The sequence below is a fragment of the Myotis daubentonii genome, chromosome 2 (genome assembly GCF_963259705.1).
Source record: "Myotis daubentonii chromosome 2, mMyoDau2.1, whole genome shotgun sequence".
NCBI classification, from domain to species: Eukaryota; Metazoa; Chordata; class Mammalia; order Chiroptera; family Vespertilionidae; genus Myotis; species Myotis daubentonii.
In genome coordinates, this window is record NC_081841.1 from 9,472,471 (window position 1) to 9,491,360 (window position 18,890).

The 18,890-nt window shown below is 57.5% G+C and overlaps 1 protein-coding gene across 1 annotated transcript; it reads right to left on the reverse strand.

The window, feature by feature from the left end:
- Positions 1 to 216: 216 nt before the first annotated feature.
- MCM5 (minichromosome maintenance complex component 5) lies at positions 217 to 17,440 on the reverse strand. Its single transcript, XM_059681680.1, has 17 exons — positions 17,316 to 17,440; positions 16,838 to 17,012; positions 15,149 to 15,275; positions 14,943 to 15,071; positions 12,640 to 12,812; positions 11,809 to 11,964; positions 9,523 to 9,689; positions 8,900 to 9,071; positions 7,870 to 7,981; positions 6,361 to 6,504; positions 5,932 to 5,997; positions 5,561 to 5,737; positions 4,848 to 4,960; positions 2,942 to 3,070; positions 2,323 to 2,465; positions 1,443 to 1,570; positions 217 to 544 (listed from the first exon to the last, which is right to left on the reverse strand). Exons 2-17 carry the CDS (start codon positions 17,002 to 17,004, stop codon positions 443 to 445), a joined length of 2,205 nt encoding a protein of 734 aa, XP_059537663.1. The 5' UTR covers positions 17,005 to 17,012; positions 17,316 to 17,440; the 3' UTR covers positions 217 to 442.
- Between the last annotated feature and the right edge of the window lie 1,450 nt (positions 17,441 to 18,890).

An 18,890-nucleotide genomic window follows, 5' to 3' on the forward strand; every position in this document is an offset into this window, starting at 1 on the left:
TATCTCCTGCCCACCACACAGCTGCTGGGGACCCGCTGAGACTGGTCAAGATCACCCCCTTACAAAGACCTCCACACACACTGGGTCCTGCTGAACTGTCACCAGGGCCAGCAAGACAGCAGCTCTATCATCCCCAAGAGCAGCTGAGGAACCCAGAGCCCAAAAGTGAGGGCCTAAGTGGGAGAGCAGGTCAGACACCCAGCAGAAGCCTCCACGTATCCACACACACGGCTTTATTATGTCAATGAACCCCAAAAGCACACTTCTGGGACCTGTCTGGGCTGACGCCAGAGGCAACCAGCAGAACAGGCGCTCCTTCCACGGGGCAGGTGGGCCCCTCCACCCCCGGGCACAGAGGAGAGCTGGAGGGAAGTTCAAGAAGACAGTGATGGGCAGGCATCGCAGGGGCGCCATTCCTGCTGTGGGCGCAGGCGGCGCGGGCTCACTTGAGGCGGTAGAGGACCTTGCGCTGCATGCGGTGCTGGATCTCGCCGCGCCGCAGCATGAGCTGCAGGACCTTGTGGATGGCGTGCTCTGGGTATTTCTGCGGACACAAGGCCGGATGCAGAAGTCTGCTTCCAGAGGAGACCCCGGGCACCCACCGACCTGCCCCCTGAGCCCTGCAGAGCCCCCCACAGAGCCCACGTGTCCCCCTGCTCACAGGGCACTGTCCATCACACCCCCTCTGATCACAGGACTCACACTTCCTGAGCGCCTAGCACGCACCACGGGCTGTTCAGTCTTCACAAACAACTCGTTCCATCGCCACAACAACACTATGCAGCTGGTATACAACCATCCCCTCCTTACAGGGGAGGAAACTGGGCACAGAGCTCAGTCACACAGCAAGTAAGTGGTAGAGCTGGGACTTAAATCACGTCCGTCTGACTCTAGAACCGAAGCTCTTCACATCTGCAGACCTCTCTAAGTCTCGGTGTGCTCACCTACAGGAAGGACTACCCTCTGCAAAAAACTGCTCTGAGGGTCAGAACGAGAGGGGAGCGGAGACCAGCAACTGGCACTGTTCCTGAGACGTAAAGATGGTGGCAAGTTCTCCGTAACATCTGGAAAGCCAGCTCCTCTCTGGGGTCAAGAACACTGTCCCCAGGGAGCTGGGAGGCTCACCCTCCTGGCTCTGCCCATCCTCACCCCACAAAAGCCGGGCAATGGCGGGAAGTGGACAAGGGCCTGGGGAAGGCTGGGTGTGGTTCCACCAGGACCCCAGCCACTGTCCTCCTCCCCTAATGAAATAGAAAAACAGCCCAGTCCCAAGAGGAAGAATGATGGGAACAGGTCTGGGACGAGGACCAGCTGCCCCACAGCCTGTCTGTGGACAGCAGGACTTCAGTGTTGTGGGCGGGAACTGGGACATGGCAGCCATGAGGAGACCCTTGCACCCTCCCCACCCCGCCCGGCCCGGCCCGGCCCCAGGGAAGGCCCACCTGCTTGGTGAAGTCCTGGATGATGCTGTGCTCCGACACCTGGGAGCCGATGGCAAAGCGGCGCTTGAGCTGCTTCTCGATGCGGCTCAGCATCTCCTGGTCCTCCTGGCTGGTGAAGCCCTCCACCCCTGTGGCCACGAGAAGGGAGACGGTGGGTGGGGACGGGTGCCGGGATCTCAGTCGGCCCACAGTGGGAGGCTTGGAGATGGAGCCTCCAGCCCAAGGAAGAGTGGCTGGAGCCAGACCCAGAAGAGAAAATTACGGGAAGAGGAAAAGAGTGTGCCAGGGAAGTGAGGGCCCGACTGAGGAGACGACTGGGGACCTGAAGTCGGGGGACGGGGCTACCATGTGGGGAAGGATGCTTCAGGCAGAGGCAACGGCAGGCACAGCATGAGGTGGGAACACGTGTGACTTCTTTCAAAACCCAGGGCAGGGGGCCAGAGTGGTACCCAGGGGCCAGGTCCTGTGGGCACTGTGGGCCTCGGCACAGGTTTTGTTGTGATTCTGGCGAGAGCAGCTGCCACTGGAGGCCTCTGAGAACAGACGGGAGCTGACTGTGAGAAAGCTGAGTGTCAGTTTTCTCCTCTCTAAGACGAGAAGGATGAAGTGGCCACTGGCTCCCAGGAGCCAGCTGTAAGACAGGGGAAAGAGCTTCACGGGGTGCTGACTACGGTTCTTGGCCAATGATCAACTGCACCCATTCCTAACGAACTGGCTCAAAGGACTGCGCTCCAGGATCTGGAGAGAAGCGGCTCTTCCCATCGGGAGGAAATGCCAGGGGGAGAAACAGCAAGGAAGCAAAGGCAGGAAAGCAGCCACACCGGGCCTCCAGCATGCCGCCCAGCCCTCGGAGCCCCGAGCCCACAGCCCCGCTGCTCACCTGACAGGGTGCCCGACAAGGCGGCGTCCAGCGTGGACACCTGGAAGAGCCTCAGGGCCTCCTCCACGTCCGCCTCCGTGGCGAAGGGCTGCAGCCTCATCTTGCTGAGGGCCTCGGCGATGCGCACGATGGCCTCCAGCTGCCTGTGTGGGGGCAACGGGACACCAGGGGGGCCTGAGCCCATCTTCCCTCCCCAGCCCTTCCTGACATCAGGGCAGTACCTGCCCAAGGTGGTAAGACCACAGGGGAGACTGCTGGGTGCCCCCTGCCCTGTCTGCCTCTCCTCCTCAGTAACGGGACTTTTATTCCGCCACATGACACCCAACTGGAAGACATTTCCCAGCCTCCCTTGCATCTAGGCGTGTCTGTGTGAGTGAGGTGTGACTAATGAGTCATAAGTCCAAACACTTTGTGGGATATTTCAGTGTCCTTAGCCCTGACCAGTGTGGCTCAGTTGGTTGCCAACTGAGAGGGAGGCGACTGTTTACACTCCAAAAGGAGCGCCCCCACCCGCCTTCCCTAGGGCCTGGGCTGTGTGGTTAGCGATGGCCCGGCCCCGATGGCCCGGCATGCCCTGCTCTACAGTGAGGCCCGCGCCCAGCCCTGCCCGCCGGCTCACCGCACAGTGATGGGGATGCTAGAGCGCCGCTCACTGTCCCTCTCGTGCTGACGGGCCCCGCTGCGCATGAGGATGTACCGGTTCTTCAGCTTCTCCGCGGCCTCCGCTGACAGCCGGGGGCCACACTTCCTGCGGAAGGGAAGGAGCAGCTGCCATGAGGCCGGAAGGAAACGTGGGGCACCCTCCCTGCCCTCAGCTGGCTTACAATCACGTGCTTGACCCCAACGGGCTGGGTGCATCCTTTAGAAGAGATTTAAGTAAAATCTGGGCTCAGACAGGTGCCTGAGATCAACAGCAGGAGAGAAAAACAGGTGCCTTGTCAGAAAATAGGCAGAGGGAAGCCAGGCCCATCTGCAGGGGGTGAAGACTGCCCTCCTTACTGCTGGGTGACATGCGGCTCAAGTCATGAAGCAAAGGTTGCCTCACCCACAGAACAGAACGACGGCACCACCACGCAGCACAGGGCCCACTGGACAGCGGGCTCACAGCCGGCTTCGACCCAAACTTCCCCACCAGCCAACACAACTGAGGATGTGATGCTCAACGCCGCCCCAAAAGGCTTGGCAGTGACTGCTGTCCAGGGACAGGGAGCATGTCAGACTCTCCCAGGAGGGAGGGTATCAGGGAGATCCTGATCAGGTAGGTCCTATTCCCTCCCACACACCACACAGGTCGACTGACAGTCACTGATCCTAATCCAACCCGCATCCTGAGGATGAGGAGACCAAGGCTGGATGGAAGGAGCCAGTTCCCCACGGCTGTGAGGAGCTCGGAACCGTGATGAAGACCCACGAATCACTGGGCACCACACCACCCATCACCCAGAGGAGGTGGTGAGTAGGGACCCGCCGGACTTTAGCGTTAGCGTTTCCCCTCCCATGGAAGGGGCAAAGATTCTTCCACTCTCAGGTTGTAGCTCCAACAAGACACAACCGAGGTGTCTGTCAAGGCTGGTTTGGCTCAGTGGATAGAGCGTCGGCCTGCAGACGGAAGGGTCCCGGGTTCGATTCTGGTCAAGGGCACATGCTGGGGTTGCAGGCTCAATCCCCAGTGGGGAGCGTGCAGGAGGAAGCCAATCAATGATTCTCTCTCATCACTGATGTTTCTCTCTCCCTCTCCCTTCCTCTCTGAAATCAATAAAAAATACACTTAAAAACAAACAATAAAATACCTTGGCAGAGTGGCTAAAAGCACAGCCTCTGAGCCTGGTACTTGGGTTCAAATCCTGGCTCCACTACAACTGCTACCTGTGACCTTGGACAAGTTGTTTAACCTTTGTCTGTCAGCTTCCCTATCTATAAAATAGAACAATAATACACCAGTTTCTTAGGTTTTAGGGAAGAGCTAAATTTCACTTGTCCATAAATACTGAGAGTAATGCCAGGCACAGAACAAGTACCCTACGTACGGTTACTATTACTGACCATCTGTGAGAATAACAATAAAGTTGCAAGTGCCATTTACTGAGTGGTTACGTGATGCAGGGCTGTGCTGAGTACTTACTCATCATCTTGTGCAATCCTTACAAAACCCCAGGGAACACCAACCGAGGGAAAGCAAGGCTCAGAGGTCAAGTGACTTGCCCAAGGTCACACAGTGGGGGTGGGCAATAGCCAGAGCCTGTGTCTACAATGACCACACTGCCCTGCCTCCCTGAATGTCAGGTGAGGGGGTGTCCTTGACACCACCTAATCCTACGCCCTCATTCTGGAGACGGGGAAACTGAGGCCGACAGCCCGAGTGACCTGTGTAAGGTCAGACAGGAGTGGAGCAGATTCACGGAACTAGAACCCCAAAGGACAGCATCATCTCAGGCGTCCTTTATGAGGAGCAGGCCCAGGGGACAGGGCTCTCTCCGCCCAGGGAGCCGGGGGCCCCAGCCCACGGGCCAGCACCCAGGACTCACGCTCGGCAGTAGGCGATGAACTTCTTCAGCTTGGTCAGGTCCACCTCCCCCTCCACCGCCTGGGTCTGTGTGAGGGCGCTCACGTGCAGAGTGATGACGTGTTTGGCCAGCATCTAGGGCAGAGGGGACCTGGGTCAGCGGGCAGGCCCTCCTAAGCCTGGGCCCCCACAGAGGTCCGGCAGGCAGGGAGGGAGCCTGCAGACCCAGAACCAATGGAAAAGGGGAGGCCTCCTCCTCTGGGCTGTCAGCTGCTAAGACAAAAGCCCGGAGCTGCCAGGGCCTCCTCTGCCACCAGAGGGAGCAGCTGCCAGAGAACAGGACCCCCCACGGAGAGCAGAGCAGCAGACAGGAGCCCTGAGGACACCAGTGGGGCCTCAGACCTCTGGGCTGGTCCATTCCATCAGCCACCGAGTTCCTTTCAGAAGTTTACAAACCAGAACTGGGTGGGGTTCTATCACTTGTACCCAAATGTCAACTCCCCATTTCACATGCAAGGGTCTGGGCCAGGGGGAGAGATTCACCCCCAATCACTCACAGGGAGGCAGAACTCTGCACCCTGGTCCAGTGCTCTCTGCAGCCCCCATCTGCCGCCTCCTGAGCTACCCACTATGGGCCCTATCCGATGGTCAGGACTCCTGTCAGCCCGTTCGCCCTCCCCCAGAACCGTGGGCCTGGCTGGAGCCGAGCCCGTGCACCCTGCGGCCCTGACTCACCATGTCCCTCTCCTCGTTGTGCTCGTCCTTGACGATGAAGATCATGTCGAAGCGGGACAAGATGGTAGGCATGAAGTCGATGTTGTCCTCCCCCTTCGTCTCATCCCAGCGGCCGAACACCGAGTTGGCAGCAGCCAGCACGGAGCAGCGGGAGTTGAGGGTGGTGGTGATCCCAGCCTGAGGAGTGAGGGGAACAGATGACAGATCAGAGATGAGGACCCCGGACACGTATGCGCACAAGACGCTAGGCCTGCTGCTGCCACCAACGGAGGCCTGGGCAGGCAGGGCTTGGCACAGTGCTCAGAACACCCTGGGCTCGGCCAAACCAAGCTGGATCTCAGCCGAATGGGCTTGCAGGGAGGACCACCCACCTTGGCGATAGAGATGGTCTGCTGCTCCATGGCCTCGTGGATTGCCACGCGGTCATCTTCTCGCATCTGTGAGGGGAGAGAGCGTCCATCAGACCAGGCGAGAGTGGGGGCAGTGCCAGGAGAGCTACAGCAGAACCACTCCTGGTCCCAGCTTCATGCCAGGCCAACGGCAGGAACTGGGTCACCTCTCATCCTGGTAACAACTGAGTGGGCTTGGCTCTCCTCTCCCCACGCTCCAGATGTGGAAACTGAGGCTGGGAGAAGTCAAGCTACTTCCCAGTTACCCTATAGCGACAGGCAGGGGACTGAATACAAGTCTCCAAGTCAGAGGTGGTTCCCGAGGTCCAGGCATAGAAGACCACACCTGCTGCCCTGAGACCACTAGGAGCCACCTACCTTTCAGCTACCACCTCACCCTGTCAGCCTCACCTTGTCAAACTCATCGATACAGACGACCCCGCCATCAGCCAGGACCATGGCTCCGCCCTCCATGATGAAGTTCCGAGACGAGGGGTCCCTCATCACCGAGGCTGTCAGGCCTGCCGCGCTGCTGCCTTTCCCAGATGTATACACCTGGGGAGGGCCAGGGAGGAGGTGTCAGGGCCCAACACAGCTCCATGCTGGTCCAAGTCAAGGGGACCAGAAAGCTGTGACTCACACAAGGTCACATATCACAGCTGGCCACAGGGCACAGACAGAACTCAGGGAGCCTCCCGCTGGATGAGGACACCCCGGCCCATCCGGCCTGGAGGGTCGCCCCACTGGGTGGTTCACATCCATTACACTCTGAGCCTGCCTCAGCCCCGAGCCTCAGCTGAGCCCCGCCATGATGGCCCCAGGAACCAGCCCTTAGGGGCCTGGCTCATCACAGAGGGGCGAAGTGAGGCCCAGAGGAGAGGAGTGGCCCACTTCCAAGTGGCCTCAAAGCTGGGACAGACTTCTGACTCCCAGATAAAAGCTTCCCCGACCCCAAGTCCCATGTCATCTTTGAATAGACCTGCAGGCCACATGCTGTCACTGAGCCTTTGCATGGTGGCAAGTCCAAACTGAGAAGAGTTTAAGTGTAAGATTTCAAACTTAGTGCTATGAAGGGAACGTAAAGTATCGCCTGACTATTTTCTTAGGTTAACCTACGTGTTGAAATACTGTAAATATGTTGGACTAAACAGAAGATTAGGATTAATTTCACCTGGCTTTCTTTTTCCACTTTTTAACATGGCTACTAGAACATCTAGAATCACACACGTGGCTCACATGCGCAGTTCACACATTTCTATTGGACAGCCCTGGCACGAGCACTTGTCGCACACACTTCCTATCTACCCAGAGACCACCCCTCCCACCTGTACAACCCGTCCCACTGAACACGCAGGCATCCTCGCCCCACTCTGATCCCCAGACACGCTCATCACTGCAGAGGCCCCAGCCTACCAGGCACCTGCGTTCAAATCCCTGCACTAGCACCTACTATACTAGCAAGACACGTAGCTATTCTGTACCGTTTCCTCATCACAGGACGGGCTCACATACCTACTGCAGAGTTGAGGTGCATGTTTAAGAGTAAACAGACGTCGGACACGTCAACCAGTGGCTGGCCCTTGAGTTTAGCCATGACTATTACCAGCGTTATGATTTAGTGGGCGGATAAACTGAGGCTCAGGGAACAGAGGTGACTTGCTCAAGGCCCACAGCCAATGACTGGCCAGGCTGAAACCCAAACCCCAACCTGCCTCACATCGGTGCTCTGCCCGCTACCCCAAAACTACACCCACCTGTTGATTTCCTTCCCTCTCCTCCTGTGCTACCTGCCCACAACCAAGGGGAATGAGGAAGAGATTCTGGGCGATCCTACCCAAGAGGACCCGGGGGACCTGGTGGCCCTGCCCTCGGCCTTCCTCCCTGCTGGGCAGCCACGGAGAGCAGCTCCTCAGTACTCACCCCAATGGGAGAGCACTTCTCCACAAACTTCAGCAGCTGGGACTTGGCCGTCCCCGGGTCCCCCAGCATCAGCAGGTTGATGTCTCCTCGGCGAGTGAGTCCATCAGGGAGCCTGGGGAGGACACGCAGGTGGGCACGGCAAGCATCGCCCGAGGCCTGGGCTCCGGCTGTTCACCATGCAGCTGGCAGTCAGCCCCCCGACCTACCACGGGCCTCAGAGCAAGTGGGGAGGCAGGGGTCTGGGCTGAGACCACGCTCACAGCCCCGTGGTAACTTGCCTCCCAGGGAGGGGGGGGTCAAAGGAAACTGGCACTTGGGGCTGGGCTGGGGCACACAGTGAGCCTCTGATAACCACCCTCGTAGCTGGGCAGAAGGCAAGCAGGGGAGCTGCCAGTGGGCTGTGCGTGGAAGTGGACTGGGAATCACGTGGGCAGGCTCCTGGCCCTACATGTGCCTGTGAGCAAGTTCCCTTAGGTCTTTATGCTTCAACTGCCTCAGCTATAAAATGGGTGTGATCGTAGCTTTCTCACAGGGTTATGAAGACTGGCCGGGTTTCAGACATATTAAAGCGCTTAGAAAAAGGCCTAGCGGACAGTTAGAATCAGTAAGTGGTAGCTGCTAGTCATTATTAATTTCTGGATCTCTATTACTTTATCGTTTCAAAGGGCATGCGACGCCCCGTGTTGGGTCTTTCACCTGTCGTCCATGTGGAAGCGTGGGTTGAGAGGTGGTGTCTCTTGCCCAAGGTCACACAGTAAATAAGCAGCATGGCAGAGACTGCAAGCCCAGAGCCCTCCCGACTGTGCCCGCCAGGTCCCCCACAGCCCACCCCTAGCCAGGGCTGGGGATGGGTCTCTCTGGAGAGAGGATGGATCAGTCCCCAGCCAGCTGACAAGGAGCCTGTGAGAGCAGGCAGGGCTGAGAGTCTGGGGAAATGAGAAGAGGATTCATGTCCTGACCATCTGGGAGCTGTTCTCCTGTGAGCCAAGTCACCATCCCCTCTTGAGACCCGAGGAGCCCAGACCCCCACCTTTTCCGGGAGCCCCCAAAGAGCAGGCAGGCGATGGCCTTCTTCATGTCCGTGCCCCCAAAGATGGAGGGGGCGATGCTCTTGGAGATGACCTCGTAGACATTGGGGAGGGCAGCCAGCCGCCGGAACTCCTCCTCCTCCTGCGGGGTCACAGCCCCAGCAAAGCTGCGGCCTGGGTGGGGGGAGAGGGGAGGGGAGGGAGGGTGCATGAGAGCTGTGTGAGGGAGAACTTGGTGCTGCTCAGGGCGTCTCAGAGGGGAGGATTGGGGCAGTGCAAGCGTCAGCCTAAAGACAGAGCCCCCGCCCCCCAGGAGTGGGCTTGCGAGTTCCAGGGTCCAGTGAGTGAGGGGAAGAGTGGGGGGAGTCAGAGGAGCCAGGGGGTCAGATTGTGGAGGCCCCTGTGGACTCCTGGGAAGTCGTCCATCTTGCAGAGAGGGGTGGGGTGCTCTCAGCCAAGGAATGACGTGGTGTCTTTGGTTATGACAGCACCACTTACCCTGACCACTGTGTGGAACAGTGTAGGGGCGAGAACAGGGAGGAGGCCCAACAATAATTCAGGAAGACAACGTGAGCTCGGCCAGGGTGCAGCACAGCCTTTTGGCAGGACCCCAAAGCCAACTCACCAGAGCCATCTGTGTCCACCTGGATGCCCAGGACACGGATGTAGGAGCTCCGGATGCCCACGCCCACCCTGTCTCGGCCCTTGCTGGAGGTCAGGCCAAACTTCTTAATGGAGTAGATGCCCATGATGGTGACCCTGTTCCCGGGGACGACCTTGTCACACAGGTACCTGAGAGGTCGATGGGGAGGAAGGGGAAAAGCAGGTGAGAGCCGGGTGGAGACAGAGTCCTGACTCTACCCACCCTGTCACACAGTCCACCTTAGCATTTCTACCAGAGGCCTTACAACCTGAGCTGCTCCAGACCTGTCCTTCCCATGGGCACAGAAAACGGGTCTCTCCCCCTCATCACAGCCTACCCCCTGCTTGGGCAACTCAGTGACTTGGAGGACAATGATGACAATCCTTGGTGACGTGCCCCTTCCACTGCCTTCACAAGCTCATTTGTTATGCTGCTCGGGGTCAGAGGGGAGCCTACCCCGAGCCCTCGGAAGTCCCGTCTCAAAACATTTGTCTAACCACTATGCTGTACCCCTGAAACTAACACAAAATAATACTGAGATTGGGGGGGGATGGGGGAGGTTGGTGGTGTGGAGGGATTGAGCAAAAAAGAACTCATGGTCATGGGCAACAGTGTGGTGATTGTGGGGGAAGGGGGTGGGTGGAGGTGGAAGAGGGTATGAGGGGAATAAATGGTGATGGGGAAAAATAATATTGAACGTAAACTGTAACTGAAAAATGAAATTTAAGAAGTAAAAATAATGGGGGCAGGAGCCGGCGGGGAGAGGTCAATGGGAAAATGGAGACATATGTAATACTTTCAACAATAAAAAATTTAACCCCCCCAAAAAAGTAAAGATAAAATAAAAATGAAAAGGCCCCCTCCATCTCTCTGCTGTCAGCCTCGTCGCAGGGTGCCCCTTAGCCACCTCAGGGAAGCCTCCCCTGCCCCCCGCCTCCCCGCAAGGACTACTCCCATTTCTGCCCCTTCATGGCTCCAGGAGCTCGGCCAAGTCCTTTTTCCTCTGGACTTCCGATTCCTCTTTTGAAAAATAAGATGTTGAAACAAGGAAGCCTTAGGCATGGAGGAAGCACTGGGACACTGCCACTCAGAAGCCATGCGAAGGGCAAAGAACTCACTGCAACTCTCCGAGCCCGGGAGGTAACACCTGGTCCGGCCTGCCCGACTGCCATGGGGCCCAGTGAGGCCACAGGCACAGTCACAGCCTCTGGGGACTGTCACTGTCACTGTTAATGCTTCAGCAGAGGGTTCTAGGACTCCTCTCTTATGTCCCACTGAAGCTCTGTGGATCACAGACTGCTGGGACAAAATCTAATATATACGAATCCTTAGCCTGTGTAAGAAACTGTGCTCAGCGTCTGACGTGCATTTTCCAGTTTAAATCTCACAGCAGTCCGATGAGATTAAGGACTGTCAAGACTGATCCCCATTTTACTGATAAAGAAACTGAGGCTCAGCAAGTTCATGCAACTTGCTGAAGAGTCTGACTTCTACAGGTTCTACTGCCACCGGAGAAGCTAATGAGCCCTGGCCAGTGAGGCTCAGTTGGTGGGTGTTGTCCCAGGCACCAAAGGTTGCCGGTTCGATTCCTGGTCAGGGCACATGCCCAGGGCGTGGGTTCCATCCCTGGTCATTGATGTTTCTCTCTCCTCTCCCTCTAAAAATCAATTAAAAATCTTTAAAAAAAAAAAAATGAAGCAAATGAAACCTCCAAGTCTGCTCTCCTGAAAAATGCACATGCACAGAACATCTGTGCAGCCAGGGTGTGCAAGCCCCAGTTCAGGACCCTCGTCACCATCTCCAAACCTTCTGCCCGTAAGGGGACTAGGCCCCAGCTCGGCACCCTCTCCCTCTTTTCAACCCCTCAACAAAATCCAAGGAAGAATCTTAACAGCGAGGCGGGGCAGGGGCAGGTGTCAGCCTGGGATGAGGCCTCCCAGATGCTGGTTATCTAGCTCCTGGTTATCTAGCCTCCTGGAGCCTCCCGGGTCTAAGAGGGCTGAGAGAGTCTCCCAGGAAGAGCACAGGCTCAAAGCTCCTTCAGAGTCAGTGACATGTCCTCAATCAGCAAAAGGGGGGCTGACATGCCCGCAGGTGATGGGAAGACGACAGGAAACTGAGGGAAGTACCAGGCACAGAGCAAGTGTCCCCTAACCAGCCATCCTCTCCTCCCCCACCCACCACGCTGGTGGGTCCACACCCAGCACCAGTTTAGGGACACAGCCAGGGACGCCGACCGCGTGGGTGCCCACCCACAGCCTGCCTCACCTGTCGCAGTAGAGCTGCATGTGCCTGGGCATCTCACCGTGAGGCACTGCGTCAGGCAGCTCCTGCAGCTTCAGAGTCTGGAAGTCCACGCACTTGCACTTGTCAGGCATGATGAAATACGGGTCCAGCGGGCACCTGGGGCGCCCAGCCTGATCCCTGTATGGGGAAGAAGAAAGAGTCACCAGAGCCGCCCTGAGAACCCAGAGCCCATCCCAGGAGTCAGCAACAAGGCCTGGTTGGCAGCAAATTAAGGATAAGCTGGGGAAAGACCCTAAAAGGTAGCTGTGGGGGATCACACACCAGATTAAGAGTGGGAGACCTGCTCCGGGCCAGGCTCTTCCATGAACTTGCTTGGAGGCAGGCAAGTCACACTCCCAGTCCCCTCACAGGGTCTCAGTGTACCCACAGGTAGAGAGGGTCCAGACTGCTAATGACCTTACTAATCCCCCATCAAATCCCAGGATCCCTAAGGGTCTGGGCACCTGGAGACCTTTCCCAGGTCCAGGCCTCTATATACCCCTATATAATGAAATCATTACTTAACTACTGTAGCAATATCATAGCAAAACACCTACTATGTGTCAGGCCCTATTCTAGGTGCCGGGGACACAGCAGTGGACAAAAAGTCCCCTGCCCTTATGGAGCTAAGGTTCTAGTCAGCGGAGACTGGAAAACACCTGGCAAATAACTACATAACATAGTGACAAGCAGCTCTGTGCCTCTCCCACTGGGCGCCCCCTGCCCCAGCCCCTCGGAGCAGCATCCTCATCCCTCACATCTCCACTCACATCACCTCCTCACAGTCCCCGAGGCCGCTCAAGGCCCACTCACGTGTTGCACTTCCTGGGCAGGGCGTAGCCCTCCAGGCCGGGGCGCATGGCGATGTTGGTAAGGGTGTTGCGGCAGCTGCGGCACTGGATGGAGATGCGGGTGGCCTTGGCGCGGACCCCGGACGCGGAGATGATGATGCCAGGGATCTTCACCAGGTGTGACATCATGTCTGACTGTAACAGAGCCATGGGAGGATGGTGGGTTACAGGGAGCCAGGTACACCTGAGATTATGCATGCAAGCCTTTTTTTAATGCACACTGAAATATTTAGGGATAAAGTGCCATGCCTGTAACTTACTTTACAAAATACTTTGAGGGGGTGGGGGGATGAGAGAAAAAGCAAAGAAGGCAAAATGTTAACAGCCATTACATCTAGGTGAAGGTATAGATTCATTACACTATTCCCTACCTTTTTGTAATATTTTAGAAAAGCCAAAAATAATAAAAGATTTTTTCCCTCATCTTTTCCCCCCATTCCCACTAGTTTTCCCGGGACAGGCAGGCAGGCTAGAGGTTCATGCTGATGCCCTTCCCCCAAAGCCTGCAGGGAGGGGAGAAACACAGAGAGGAGGCCAGCCCCGCTCTAGTAACTGAGGCCAGAGCCCCAAGTGCCTGCCATGGCCCAGGGGTCACTGGAACTGCTGAAACCACCAGAGCATGTTTTCTGGAAGACAACCGACAAACCCTGGCACTCAGAGTTGGAAAGGACTGGGGCTGCCTTGGCCCGGCCTCTAAGGCATCCCTGACAAGTGATCTTCCGAGAGCGGGCTCCGTCCCTTGTTAGGAAACCCATCACCCAAAGCAGGCCATTTCCTGTGTTTTCCAGTGAGTCTGAGACTGGAAGGCTGACGCTGGGAGGAGCGGAGGCTGGCCTCTCTGATGAAACAGCTGCCCCGCAGAGCAAGTCTAACTCCACTTCCACTGAGGGGCCAAACGCATGAAACCCAGTTTGGTTCCATCAGGTCCTGGAGACCCTCCCTGCTGCTGGGAACAGAGATGAAGCCACACATTCCGTAGCCTCCAGGGTCCACACTGGCTTCTGGAGCGACCTGCCATCGTGCGAGCCAAGGAAGGCTTCACGGGGACCCCAACAGAGGTCACGGGGGACGGTGGACCCCACTGTGAGTTCAGCGAGCACAGGCACGCGCTTCCTTTCATCTTCTCACAACCACCTTGTGACAGAACCAACGCCATGACTTCTCCCTCGCTGCTCTCCTGGCTCCACTCCTGCCTATTCTGTAAATTCTCCTTCGCACAGCAGTCAGAGGGACCTTTTACAAGTGCAATCAGCCTGCTCTTCCACGTAACCCTCCACTGGTTTCCTACTGGGATTCAAAAGCCAAGCTCCTTCCTCCAGCGGAAAGGCCCGGCGTCCTGGCCTCTCCACCCCTCTCTTCCTTTCCTTTTCCCCCATCGTCACTCCCTGGGCTCTGGCTACACTGGCTCCTTCCTGTTCCCGGAAACAGCCCTTGCACCTGCTTCTCTGTGAGCCCGGAGTGCTCGTCCCTCGGGCTGCGTCCCTCGGGCTGTGGCATCGCTCAGACTCCCGCCCCCAGCACTTCCTCGAAGGCCTCCCTCAGCCACTGACATGCTGCCCGATTTCTTCTCTTCATGACTCACATCCCAGAACCTGCCACCATCTCCGTGCTCGTCTGCTTCTCTCTGTAAGCGCCATGGGACAGGCCCTGTCTGTCCACAGTGAGTCTAGCCCAGCACCCGGAGCGAGGCACACTCAGTACTTGCCGAGTTAAACAGATAAACGACTGGATGGCAGACAGGCTCTGCCCCTCTCCTGCTTCCTCATCCCTCTGCAGCCATGCTCGCAGGCTTTCAACATGGCCCTGCACATCGCATGCCCTCCTCACCTCTGCACTTTGCACTAGCGCACACCTCCCCCACCCACCCCATGCTCTCTCCCAACGGTCTGTGTGCTGCTCGTTCCCATCCTCAGATCTCACTCAGATGTCAGCTCCCCAAAGCCTTCTCCATCCTTTCCAGAGAGGCTCCCACTTGCTCGTCACCCTCATTTCCTCCGATCACCTAAAATTGTCATGGTGCTGTTTACTAGTTCCTTGGTCTCCCCGGGGCAGTAACAAACTCGGTGAGGACAGGGGCGTGTCCTTTAGTTCACTGTTGTTCCTCTAGGATCCAACGTAATGCTCTGCCCACAGGAGCAGCTCAGTAAACACTTGTCCAATGAGTTAAATTCGATTACACGGCTGGCACCCAGGTAGGTCAGCCTGAGGAAGCAGGAGAGGGGCAGAGCTGCTGCCACCCTCCACCCAACCTCTGAGCAAACCCACCTTCAGGCTGCGAATGCTGGACGGGCTGGCGTCCGACTTGAGCATGACCTGGATGTCCTGGAGCACCTCCTCACCACTGGGCCGGGGCCGGGTCACCTCATCGGCCACCTCCTTGGCAGCTTCCTCCAGCTGGAGGAGGAAGGGAACAGGCTGTCAGTGCCTGGCGCAGGGCAGCCCGGGGGGATGCAGGACAGGGTCCCACTCACCAGCTGCAAATGCTCGGTCGGCTGCTTGTACAAGAAGTCGGCCAGGTCCTCATCAAAGCTGGCCAGGTCCTCCATCTCCACCTCGATCCAGTACTCCCCCAGGTTGTAATGCCGCTTGAGTTCATCCCTGGAGTGGGCAGGTGGCAGTTGAAGGTGGGTAAGGGTGCAGAGAAGAGGACGGAACGCTGGCTGAGGTGCACTGCACCCTGAATGTGCCCTCACGGCCACCAGCACTGCTCCCCCACTTCTCTTCCCAGACACACATCGAATTCCAGGTGGTTTCCCGGCTTTACCCCACAGAGGCCCCCGCTGCCAGCAGAGGCATCCTCCACAGAGAGCTCCGTGGAAGCACGTTTCAACACTCAGACTGGCCTCTGCACGCAGGTCAGTTTGGGCAACTCTCACCGTAAACCAGTTCCTTCATTTCAAGACTCCCTGGAGCCTTTAACTAGCTCAGGAAACTAACAAGGTTCACTCCTCAGAACTTGGAGACTGAAGGCAGCACACAGGATACATACCGTGTGTGTGTCCCGTCAACCACCAGAAAGACCCTTCTTGCAGAGTATCCCCTGAGACTATTGTCCCAAAAAACACATTTGGGGACCACAGACCTTCACAGAGCCTGCCCGCAGCCTCATCTCAGGCCTCATCCCCTTCTGCCTTATGCCTGGAAGCCATAGGAAACAGCCAGCCTGGTCCACAGGGCCCTTGCCCTACCAGGCCACCCTGTACCTCAGCCCATGCAACTGCTGTGCAATGCTTCCCCCAACCCCACCCCATCAGTTCAGGGGTCACCTCTGGAAGCCTCGCCTAACTCTTGTTTACATTCCTTCTTTGGGGTGACTCTCACCTAGTACTTATTTGTTGATCTCTATCCCTCGCTCCCACTGACCTTGAGGGCGAGCAGCATGAATCTTTTCCTATCTGTGTCTCAATGTCTGGCACAGTGCCAGGAAGATAGATGGTCAACATCAGCTGGCACGTGAATAAATGGAGGCAGGAATGGCTATGCCCATTTTACAGATCAAGAAACTGAGGACCGGAGAGACTGTCACTTGGAAGTCACTCCGCCAGAGCCTGGACCTGCAAACTCCTGTTCTCTGCATCTGAAGGACCGACAATGACTTGCTATGTCGTCACAGGCGGTGCAAGGACCGGGAGCAGGGGCTGCCCAGCTCCTTCAGGGCTGCAGCCCAGCACCTGGAACAGAGCCTGGCATGCAGCAGGTGCACCGTCAATGAGGTGACATGACTGGAGTGAGTGAGTGGGTGAGTGAGTGAGTGAATGGATGAATGATGTAAATCATAACCCCCATCTTCACCTATTGCACATTGAGAGCTTGAGTTTCTGAGGTGTCTGACGTTCAGTGGAAGGGCAGTAAGAAGACGACATCAGAACAAGATCTGGAAAAAGGGCCACAGGCCCAGGGACTCTAGCTGGATCGCTGGTGGCCCACTCAACAGGTGACGCACTCCAACGTGAACTTCGGGTATGAAATATGCAAAACTGCACCCCACCGGGTGCGGGTCGGAGATGCACCGCTGGGACCAAGCGCCTTAGAACCGGACGGGCTCCTTCCCCTGCCGCCGGACCCCCCCCCCCCCCCCCCCGCAGCCGGACTGTCGGTGCCTCCAAAGGCTGTGCGCCCGCCGGTGAAGGTGCGGCGCCGCTCCCCCGCCCCAGCCGCACCTGTACTTGAAGGTGAAGCCGGTGCGGTCGGTGCCCACGCGGTACTGCCGCAGGAACTCCTTGAAGCGCCTCTGCAGCTGCGATTTGCGGGCCCTGCCCTCGTCGGCCGCGGGGTCGCCCCCGAAGCTGTCGCTGTAGAACACGCCGGGGTCGTCGAAGCCCGACATGCCTGCACCTGGCGCGGGGACAGGGCGCTGGAGCGGACGGCGGGCCGCGCGGCCTCCCCCCGCCCCGACGCAGGGGCCTCGGCTCGGAATTCGGGGCGGGGGGTCCCGGCTCCCACTCAGGGCGAGGGGAGGGGGAGAGGGAAGGGGAGGGGGAGGGGAGGGGGAGGGGGACGGACCCTGGTTTCCCCCCTCCCCCCCATCCCGACCCCGGTCCTCCGGGGAGAAACCAATGCCCACCCCCACTGCAGTCGCCTGCGGACCCCCAGTGGACCAGCTCCCGGGTCCCCACTCGCCAGCCCCACCCGCCTCACCTCTCCTCTCTGCACCCCACGAATTCCGAGAGACAAGCACCCCCCAAGCCCCGCCACAGAGTTTCGCGGGGAAAAACCAGACGCCGAGTTCGCACGCCGCGGCCGCTGCGTCCCCATTGGCTGGCCTGGGCCCCGCGGACACCGATTGGACCGCTCTGCGCCCTCTAGCCCCGCCCCCCAGGGCCGGTATTCCTAGACGATTGGCTTCCGGGCTCATGATGTCATGCTTCCGGGACCTTTTCCGGGCTCCATTTTGTCGACCGGCAATTTGGCGCGAAATTTCTGGCGAGCGGGGGCGGGAGGATGGGCGGGACGAGCGGGAGGGGCGCCAAGATGGCGGGGGGCGGGGCGCCGGAGGCTGTGCGGGGGGGGGGGGGGGACTTCCGGTGCTGTGCGCAAGCCTCTCTCCAAGTCTCTGCTGTCCTCGCCCGCGGGGCCAGGACTTGGCAGCTGGTGCCGAAGGATATCCCTTGCGTGCATGCTCGTCCCGGGACTGTGCCCGTGGGAGCTGTCACTCAACGGCACAGAGAAAAAACAAAATTAAAATAAACAAAAGTCTCCGAGCCCAGGAGGTCGCGGTTCGACTCCCGATGAGGGCACTCGCCCAGGTTGGGAGCTCGACCCCCAGGAGGGGGCGTGCAGGAGGCAGCCGATCCGTGATGCTCTCTCATCATTGATGTTTCTCTCTCCCTCTCCCTTCTGTTCTTAAATCAATAAAAACGTATTTTTAAAAAAGAAAGAAAGAAAGTGGCCCTTTTCAGAGCCATGGGGTGGGAGAGCCCATGAGAAGTACACACCTGCGGAGGGAGCCCGCTGCCCTGGGGCGGGGCCTGCACACCAGCCCGGTTCGCCCCGACCCGCTCCTCCACCGCGGTCATCGGACTGGCCGCCTGGTCCCCCCAACGCAAGCGGGTCACACTCGCGGGCGCATGCCGCCCACAATAAATATTTTTGCGGCCCAGCCAGAAACGAAACTTAGTAACTTAATTTTTACAATATCCTGTTATACATAATTATTAATAACGAACTACAACGTTCGCCAATGACTGATGACTATGATCGTGTTGCATTCATTCCCCCTACGTGCAGGTGCACATTTCTCCCCACTAACACCAGCGGCGAATATTTTAGCGGCCGATGGCCACGTCATTAGTCTTGCACTGACTTGTTTGGTGTGCGCAACAGGAAATATTTCGCTTTCGGAGAACAAGAAAAATAGGTTTACTTGCGTTACGCTTATTTGTTTGTGCAGTTATTCAGTGTCTGGTAAGTTAATGTTCAAGAAAAATATTAATTTTTATTAAAATTCTATTATTTTGTGTTAACGATGACTCATTTATTTCAGCCCTCTGTATTCAGCATGTCTCTATGGAAATAAACGTACGTTTCTATGAAAATTGAAGCTTTTTGTTTTTTGCGGCCCACATAAACGTACACCTTGTTTATTCGGCCCGTGTTTGCCTTTGAGTTTGACATGCTTGTCCTAACCGTTAGGGCCTAACGCACCTGGGACCAAAGTCATCCGATCTTGGGACTTGACATTTTCATAAACCCAGATGGTGTTTTGTTTTATTT

Bases quoted from the DNA above. Each gene is read 5' to 3' on its own strand.
- MCM5 (XM_059681680.1), bottom strand. From the start codon at position 17,004: ATGTCGGGCTTCGACGACCCCGGCGTGTTCTACAGCGACAGCTTCGGG. The intron at 15,276-16,837 runs GTGCGGCTGGGG...TGCCCACTCCAG, and splicing joins GGCTTCACCTTCAAGTACAG to GGATGAACTCAAGCGGCATT. The intron at 545-1,442 runs GTGGGCCTTCCC...TTGTGTCCGCAG, and splicing joins TCCAGGACTTCACCAAGCAG to AAATACCCAGAGCACGCCAT.